The sequence below is a fragment of the Argentina silus genome (genome assembly GCF_951799395.1).
Source record: "Argentina silus genome assembly, chromosome: 9".
NCBI classification, from domain to species: Eukaryota; Metazoa; Chordata; class Actinopteri; order Argentiniformes; family Argentinidae; genus Argentina; species Argentina silus.
The window spans coordinates 15,799,508-15,809,612 of NC_139663.1; the positions used below are offsets into that span (position 1 = coordinate 15,799,508).

General features: G+C 46.3%; 1 protein-coding gene across 1 annotated transcript in view; it reads right to left on the minus strand.

The window, feature by feature from the left end:
* The window catches only part of cacng2a (calcium channel, voltage-dependent, gamma subunit 2a), a gene marked incomplete at both ends in the record, with an annotated part of 40,075 nt that extends 34,242 nt beyond the window's left edge, over positions 1 to 5,833 (minus strand). Inside the window, one exon of the mRNA XM_083676355.1 lies at positions 5,608 to 5,833. Coding sequence (XP_083532481.1) covers positions 5,608 to 5,833 — 226 coding nt within the window. The remainder of the gene's footprint in view (positions 1 to 5,607) is intronic.
* Positions 5,834 to 10,105: the final 4,272 nt, after the last annotated feature.

Sequence of the window (10,105 nt, forward strand, 5' to 3'; positions counted from 1 at the left end):
TACCATGGCATCTCCCCTCCATAGCCCATCTCAGAACACAGGCACACAGAAGAGAACCAGAGTCATACGCTGTACACTGCTGCCAACCAGGACAGGCCTGCCTCCTCCAGGAGGTCAAGCCAGGAGAGGCCTGCCTCCTCCAGGAGGTCAAGCCAGGAGAGGCCTGCCTCCTCCAGGAGGTCAAGCCAGGAGAGGCCTGCCTCCTCCAGGAGGTCAAGCCAGGAGAGGCCTGCCTCCTGAAGGAGGTCAGCCAAACGGAAGTATAGGAGAAAGTCTGAATAGCTTGGGCAATATCTACATACAGTACACCTCCACTATACTGGATACATCAAGGGAAAGACATGAACCAAAGCAGAGAATGACAACTCAGACAAGAAACCAGTCACCTCAACAAGACAGCACAGTATATAACAGGATGCTATCAGATTGAGAAAGGATTGTATTGGCAATGGACGGGACCGGAGAGCATTTGACCGTAACACATCACGGCTGCAACCCAAAACCTACAGCTTATTAGACCGCTCCTGGAATCGCCCCTTCTATCCACTCTCACCCAATAAGAGAATGAGACCAGAGGCAGTTGAGGTGACAGGGACATTGGAGCACAAGAATGAAGTGGCAATCTCCACAGCTGGACAATAATGACCGACAATAGACACGGTGGAGTTCTGTAATGACGGTGAAGGTGGATCACACGCCCTCGTACCGTAATGACTGGACTGTAATATGGCCTTGGTGGGCCGTAGAGAGGGCAAAGCTGCAGACCAATAAAACAGTCACGACCAGTAGTGTCTGCAGTCTCAGCGGAGCACCAGTGGAAGGCAGCGGCAGCAAAATGAATCCCATCTATCGCCGGGCGCTGGAGACAGTGACAGTGCAATGCAATACAGCTGGGTCACTTTCCACAGCTCAGTTGTCAGCGAAGAGGAGCCATACGACTGGGGCTGATGCAATGACACAACCCTAGTAGTGGACACACCACCCGGGCCCTTTTATCACCGGGGACGTGGTCGGTCCCAACAAGTGGTTGAAGTCAAGACCAGTCTGAATTGGCCACGGGTGGAGTATTTTCGAACCACGTTGGTTCAAACTTCCCACGGCCTCCACATACACTGGTCCATGTGGTTGCACTTGGTTCAATTAACGGGGATAATGCTACCATGTGATCCTGCCCACGCAGCTGGGTCTACAGTGGAGCCGTGTTATAATACAGCCTAATGCCACTTTAGGGTAAGGTCATTAGCCTGGGCGGGCATTTGCCAGCCGGGTAATCCTTATCTGACTGGACTATGAGACTAATCCATCCCGCTCTGGAGCACCCTGCCTAGCTATCTCCTCCCTATCTCTCCTTCTGTTTCTCTCTCAGACACACACCAAAGCACAGGACACACACACACACACACACACACACACACACACACACACACACACACACACACACACACACACACACACACACACACACCAAACACACAACACATATACTACACAAAAAACCCACTAGTATGTGATTACTCCCACATATGTGTTCACAATGCATGAATGTCATGTACATACAATAATACACCCACATACTCATACATAAAAACATATGGTAGTGTGCATGGACACACACACTGTGGTATATTCTCCCGATGATTGACAGCAACTGGGCCTGAAGTTAGGCCAACAAATCCTCCGAACATCTTTAATGCATTCTCCTCAGTTCATTTCCACCCCCCCCCCGTTCAAACATTTCACGCTGTGGGGAGTGCAGACCTGTGTTTTCATTCATACTGTATGGCATTACAAAGCTTTGGACTACTCTCACATACCCCATCAAGCAATGATGCTACTACACATGGTGCTTCCCGGCCTGGAAACTGTCCCGCAAGAGAAGAAGAGAGGTTGAATGTTCAGGTAAATGATGTGTCTTGGTGGATAACATGCCTCATACAACAGGTAATAACAAGAAGAGAAAAAAAAAACACAGACACCAAAGTGGCCCTCCTTTGTCATAGTATTTCCGCACCACTTCTGCACCTCCTCCCTCCCTCCCTCCCTCCCTCCCTCCCTCCCTCCCTCCCTCTCTCTCTCTTCTCCAACAGCCATGGCGGTGCCTGAGGGCGGCGCTGTAATGAAGATGAATGGCGTAGATTAGCAGCGATCGTGGCACGCCACACCTGGCTGTGAGGAGAGGAGGCGAGGCGGCTGCTGCTCTCACAGACGCCCCGTACAGGATGGAGCGGCGTCCTCCGGGGGCCCGATCCATCAGCACCACGCATGTTTACCGTATGCTCCGTCGCCACCGTCATGCTTCGCCAGCCCACAGCCCCAACCGGATCCCCCCCGCCCTGTGTCATCCCATCCTTTTTTAACCATCCTCTACCTATATAGGATAGCTAGTGTCACACGTGGGTTTCCCATGTACAGGCCTATATAGAGGTGGCCTGGGTGTCATTGTAACCTGCTAGAATGATAAAGTACCAATCTATGCCAACTGAAAAGGCTATACAGACTAAAAAGGCTCCTCAATCCAGTTCAGACACTTTTCTAGTGGTACTAGAATGCTACACATCTTTGCCACATCTGGCGAGGTAAGCCTACTCTGGTGAGGTAAGCCTACTCTGGTGAGGTAGGCCTACTCTGGTGAGGTAGGCCTACTCTGGCGAGGTAGGCCTACTCTGGCGAGGTAAGCCTACTCTGGCGAGGTAGGCCTACTCTGGTGAGGTAATCCTACTCTGGTGAGGTAATCCTACTCTGGTGAGGTAAGCCTACTCTGGTGAGGTAATCCTACTCTGGTGAGGTAATCCTACTCTGGTGAGGTAAGCCTACTCTGGTGAGGTAATCCTACTCTGGTGAGGTAATCCTACTCTGGTGATGGCACAGATCTGTGTCTAAGGCAAGTTGACTGGGAGGCACCAACAGATCAAGAGAATCACCATTTAGAGCTACGAACGAGCTCCAAGGGTAGCTGTGAGATTTGTCAAATTAATCCCACGCTTCTGCAAAAGCATATGCTATGGCATATTCAGCATGACTTATAATGTCGGCTACTAGTGAAAACAAGTGTAAATCTACAAAATCAATAAGAGCCATATTTTACGAAACCATCAAAGGGCTCCACTCTCAATTTCATTGCTGGAGATGGAAAAGCGCACACATTTTCACTGGAGAGATCTGTGATCCCACCCCACACACATACACACAAACACACAAACACACAAACACACACACACACACACACACACACACATACACACACACACACACCATCTTTGTTTCTTGATCTTTCTTTCTCTTGAGTGAAGCTATTGGACGCTGACTGGAGTGAGCAAAGTGAAATAGATGTTGGAATGGTGAAGCAGAATCCTGTGTGGGTATTCCCCTTTCTCGTCAGAGGCTCTCCTTTCCAAGAGCTGATTACACAAACACAAACCTTCGCCCACCTGTACCCACTTTATGAGCTGGATGAGTGGGCTTTCGCTGCCTAGGCTACAGCAGAACTCTATCTGTGTTGTCAGTTGTGATATAGACAGAGTGCATCATTCATTGCAGCCATGGTACTGTAGCTACTAATTTGATGTGTACATTTATAAAAAAAGGCATTGGGAAGATGAATATGATGTGTCCATAGTCTCTTGACTTATTCATTGGTGCAGTATGACCTTAAACCAAGGTTTAGTGTAGTTAAACAATGGAAAATGGCAAACATTGTACCACCACCTGATCATACAGGGTGTGGTGGCGGAGCCTTAGTTTCCTGTGACTGGGGGGCGCTTATCTCTGCTCCACTGCAGCTGGATCCGGCACGGCATTTTATTTTCTAGTTTTCAATATCCCCGATTTTGTTATAAATTGTGCTAATTACCCATGAATGAATTTACCCGCTTGCGTTTTTTCTTTTTTTTTCAAAGCCCAATTTCCCCAGCAGGAAGTCGTTTGAATTGGTATTCAAATTAATCTGACCCCAATGTGTAAATGCGATGGCACCGCTTTCTCTGCTCCCTCGCCTCATCAGGGCCTCAGACAATTCATGAATCACAAATTACAAATCAGTGTTTATTTCCTGCCATTTTGATCCTCCATTCAAAGGAAGAGCCCTCTTATGTGTGCACAAAAGAGAAACTGTGGCATAGGGAGTTGGTGTATTCACCTTGGGTTTGGATAACGTCTTGACTATGGATCATTTTGTCTGCCAGTTAGATAAAGGCCTGACAAGAGCAAAGGCCGGTCACAGTTGCTGCCTTCATCAGAGAATGGCATTTTATCAGTACTTTCCCTTTCTGTGTCTTACATAGTATGAAGGGAGTGTAAACTAAAACCGCCATCCCACTGCACTGTATGTTGTGGTTAACACATGAAACACTGTGAGCTCCTGGAAGGGCTTGCTGCAAGAACATCCCACAGACCTGGAGCAAAGGTGCTGAAGCTGCCCTGACAGAGGTGTCCAAAGTGTCCTACACACAGTAGCCTGGCCCAAATCACCCAGTAATATCCATTAATAAAATAACAAAGGGCAGTTGTTTATCTCCCCAAGGACACTGATTGGTTCAAATAAACACACATCACTGTAATTAGGCTATTCTATTCTTAGCAAGTTAGATTTACTAGTTCTAAATATCCAATGTCTCATAACCCCAGTACAAATATAAACAGTTCTGTACAATACCCTCAGATGGGGAGCCTAAACTGAGAATGGGTGCTTGTCATATGACCCAGAGGACCACTGAGAGACTATGGGCTCTAGGAATCTCTGCTGTGAAGATGAGCAGATTAGTAACACTTTGTAACCTCACAGGGTTACGCTGCTGCACTCCAGGTCAGCGTCCAACGCCTTCATCAGAGCATGACAGGAAACAAGATGCGTGTGTTACAGTCAGACACGGGAGGTGGTCTTGAACCTGCACTTGAAAGATGAGTGTTTTTTGACACCTGTGGCACCATTTTTTTCCTTCTGATATTGTTGATATTCTGGGGGTGTGTTTGAATGTTTAATGCCCCCTACCCACCCCCCACCCATACAAAATCAATCACCCTTCCAAGGTGTTGGTTCTGGCGCCGGGCCTGCAAGCACTGTTAAGGCACCCCATCATGCCAGTGTCAGTCGGCTATGGCTGAATATAGCCCATTGACAAAAATGCCTGCTTCGCTGTTGCGATTGTATATGCCTTGACATGAGAATCACTCATTAAGGTCTTGTCCATATCTTCATCAGAAAACCAAAGTCCATTAGGATGACACAGTCATGTGTGATTGTTTTCCACCAGAAAATGGACAGTGCGGAAGAATTTAGCACCGTTTTAGGCCTACCTGGTAGGTTTATGCTGGCCGTTTGGTAGTGATGTTCCTAAGCCTAATACAAGTGGTACCATGTGGTGATTTTCAGATGGAGAAGAGAAAGAATGATAGCTAGAAGTTAAGACGCCAATGGGAGTGGAATGGGTCTTGTTTGGCCATGTTTTTACAACAGTAGAAATAGGTCCCCTTCTCCTCACTTGGCTAGGTCTTGTTATGCATTTTATAGGCTGTGCCTACTCATGCATGGGTGAAATGTACTGTGGAATACCATTTCAGAGGGCATGGGTGAAAAATGGGACAACTGAATGCATGTGACTCTTAGCCTACCTTCCAAGCAACACGTCCTCCACAAGCCTGAATGGGTCATCACCTCTTCGTTCTTCTTGCTGGTCTCGTTCCCGTCGACCGACTTGCTCTTGCAAGTGCCGCGCGAGTACAGCCAGTAGTCCGTGCCAACCGCGATGGTCATGAGACTGAAGGCGGCAAATGCGCCCACCGTGGTCAATAGCATCTGAACTCCGCGGTCAAACAGACCCATATTTCCGCATTCCATGAAAGGGGGACCCCCTTTCCTCTTGATATATAGGAAATAAATATTTGAAAATTTACGGGACCAAACCAAACTAAAAAAATTGGATATATTTGAGCGAAAGGAGGGGGAAGGAGGAGGATGCGGTAGGAACCTTATGGTTGCGTTTGGGTGGGGACTAACTAGAGAGAAATGGGTTATCCTTTCAGGGTAATTTGGGGAGGAAGAGGCGATAAGTCTCTCCTCCCTGTTGGGTATTTTAATGTTACCCCAAAAGATAAGAATCCTGGTCAATGTAATAACCCGTCAAATGGATTATATCAGCTGCTATTACAACTGCAACTACTCTGACAGTTGCGACACAAAGGTACAAATGTGAGGATAACACTATTTATAATGTATGAACACAGGTAGTGTAGTCTGAATTGAGTAGGCTATAATATCTAAAACAATGATCTTCGTTCTCCTAGTCTTTCAAATTAAGTATTTAACGCATGTAATGTGTTGGCAACCTGTTTATTGATGTGTAAGGTTAGCCTACAGATAATAACTGCTCTATGGATTTCTCTGAATTAAGATTAGTTATACATTGATGGATAGAAGAGGTTGGGGGTGGCGTTTGAATAATGGTAGGCTTACAGTACAACAATTATGGCTGGCAAGTCAATATTTCTATTAGATGTAAAATGAATTACAATTATTGTTGGCATATAACGAATTTCTATGTGCTGGTTTTGTCAAATATGTTTGTGTTACCCTACCGTAGTCAAGAGGGAAAAGCAAGGAGAGAAACAGGGAAGGGAAATGAAGGACAGGGAAAATCTATCATAATAAGGCAAAAGAGAGTGTAAATAAATGGACGAATACAAGTCCAGTAGAGACAAACGAAAATTAATCCTTGGGTTCTATATTAGGCCTTTATAGGCTAAATAAGTAAAATATAACAGGGCTAACATCAATTTGACATATCAACCAACGATGGAATGAAGAAATCAAGCCCAATGAATAAATTAATTAATTAGTAAACAAACAGATAAATCAAGTCGAAATCAAATTAAACAACAGCTAGATTTCCTTTTTCCTAAAATTTTGATCCCCAGTTTCCATATGTAGCCCTTAGCTCTCTGAGGGTTTCCGCCGAAAATGGGGATCTGCGGTTGGAAGGGGTTCCGTCGACGATCCGGAGAGAGCGGGGTGCATCCAGCAAGGCAAGCCGATCATTACTCGACATAGAGCCGGGAAGAGGAGAATGAGGAGGTGGGGATGCCGCCGGAACTGATCCCCTTTAGTACCACTGTTGATGCTGTTACTTGGGTATCCAAATTCACGGTGGCTGTTTCACACCCAGAACCGGAACCAGAACCGTCCCGCTTGCATAGACCTTGCGCCATGTAAATTGAAAATAATCGGATGAAAAACTCAGTTGCAAAGCAAGGAAAAAACGGCGTTAAATGTTGCAATCCTTGCTCCTTTCCCTATTCGCTGAGATGACAGTGGAGGTTTTTTTTTAGGGTGTAGGAGTGTATAGCTTGCCTAGAAAAACGTTACACAACCAAAGGAGGAAACCGACGGCACGCCACGCCAACCCAACAGCACAGATCCACAGAGCGGTTGAGAGAGCCGCAAAAGGAAGACCGTATATTCAGGATGTCAATGTCAGCGCTATGCTGCTATACATTTAATTTAGCCTTTCTCCTCTTGGACGATGGTTTATGCCAGTGTAGGTATGTTTATTCTAATGCTGTAGATAGTACTTCTCTCACACGGACTGGTGCTGTGCTCCGGTCTTCAACTGTGCTCCACCGAACGCGCGTTGCTGGAAAGATATTAAAGATTTGAATTCCATTTCTAAAGTGGAGGGAAGGGAGGGGTGTGGGGGTGGCGGGCTGGTTGTGTGTAGGCTATGTGTGTGTGTGAACGGAGGGGGGCGGGGTGAGTTAGAACTGGCTGAAGGATTAGAGAGAAATGTTATGCATGTTATGCATTTACATGTGCACTGACTGTTTTTAGTTATTGGCAGATTCTATGGCATGCACTCGGTATCGCCAACAATCCAAAAATGATTCCCTAATGATTTCATAGATTGAGTCTGTTTCTTGACTCGTTTATATTTTCAAATCTCGTTGGCTCATGACTTCGGGTTCCAATTTCTCTCCTGTTACAGCCTACACCTGTAGGCTGGTGCAGCTGTGGTGTCTCTCCTTCCTCATCATTACAGTGCTTATTGCCAAATTACCATCATTTGTTGCCTGACATTATCTTACCATGATCGTCATGAGATCTTTTTGAGCCATTTTCATGTCGAAACAATCTAAATGTTGTATCATAATTGTGAATAAATCTGTTTTATTTGCCTACGTAGGCCTGCACTGTCACCAAAATAGGCTAAAAATACATATTTTCTCGGTCCTTTAACCTACATCTAATTACACTCCATGCACTGCCACTGCAATAACACCGCACACTAAATAAACTGTAGGAAGCAGGGGTACACACTCAGATTATACGCCACTGCTCTTGAGTGTGTGGTCCGCTCTCGTGGTGCTGAAAGGACAGCTCCCTCCCTGCGTCAGCGTCGTTCGAGAGCTTGTCTCCCCCTGGCTTTCAAGCGCCGCACCTGCAATTGAGCACATTCACAACGGCTTTGAGGACAGTCAACGGCTTGTGCCGAGGGTTCTCAAAGAACCCTCATAGCTACAGGCCTACTATAGAGTTTTAAGTATGGAAGTTATTACGCGTCAGTCTAGTCATCCCATGGACTCTTTCAAGATCGGCCCTTTTTGTTCCAGTCTTTCCAGAAGGCCTATTATTCAGCCAAACTCTTTAACTCTGGCAGGTGCCTCTACTTCCAATGTTTACCCAACCCAGCCATGCACACAGTTTTAGGGCACAATTAACCATGTCACAGTGGCTTTGTTGAACAATTAGCAAACAGCACTGCTGGTTTTGGCCAGGGGTTTGTGATCTCAACAAACCCATGGAGCAAATAAATGATTGAATTTATTGAATGAATAACAGATTAGTATTTGGGTCTGCATAGGGACTCTTGCAGCCTAGAGGGGTAGGGTAGACTGAGATGCCATCATGTTCAACTGATGCTTTAGTTCATTGTTTTATAGCCCATTTTGAACATGGTTACTAACTGAGTGCAAGCAGTATCCAGTGCCCTACTCATTAACAGGGCTGATATATTGGACACAAGGGACCCGAACCCAGCCTTCGGTCTACAATATTCCTTACATTGGAGATAAAAGAGACACTCCAGCTAATAAGGTGAGCAGAAACCTTGCCCTGGCACACATATCACAGGCTCTGTCATCCTGCCTGTACGGGTAGAATGCCTGCGCTTCGTCATTAAAAAAGTCATCGTCATTTTCTTTGCAAGCCTCGGGGCATATGTCACATGCTGAGATGAGCGGTGGCCAATGTCTCAGTGACACGTTTAGACAAGGTGATTTGTACTTCTCTTAGTTCAGCATTTATCATCAGCAGTTCTCTGAACAGTGAAACATTCCCCAGACAAGACTTGAATGTTCTCTGAGGATAAAAGACCGATCGGTGAGTGTCCCGCTCTGAGAGTGATAAGCTCTCAGATGCCCGTACGGTAGATGCTCTGCTGCTTTTCCTTCATTTGGGTCAAACTACAAAATGTTTAGTCCCTATGAACATACTTATAGTCTCCATAGAATAGAGCACTATCACTTTATCACTCTTTCAATTGGCTGACAATCTGACATCTTCACCTCTCAGTGTTTCTGACAATCTGTCTTGGTTTGCTTTCACACTCTCCTTCCCTCTGTTTTCATACCACCTGAGCCCTCATTAACCATGAACCAGGATCCCTCACTCACACCTAGCCAGCCAGCCTCCTCAGGGGAGGGGCCTTGAGCTCTGACTAAAGACCTCTCTGATTCTGCATCTCTGCCAGGATTTGGGACACTCTTGCGCTCATTAAACAATTACCACTGACAGGCGAGCCTGCAACAATCAGGGCGCCCAGGTCTGCACCCACACAGATCCCACATGGACTCTTTATGTCAATCTGACATTAGCTCAGTGAGCTGGAGATCCGGCCTAATCGGGGCCTTGTTAAAGCACCCCTGGAGCATTGGCTAAGGAATGCTTTAAGTAAATTGTGCTCTGGAGTAAAGGGGGGAAGAGGGGGAGAGGGAAGAGAATGTGGGCCCACTTTAAAGGAGGCAGCCTTTTGAACTCCCATCTCTATCCCAGTTAATTGAACCTGATTAGAGAGAGAGTCTCTGGGGCAAGGTTCTACCCAAGAGCCTTTTGGTCTCT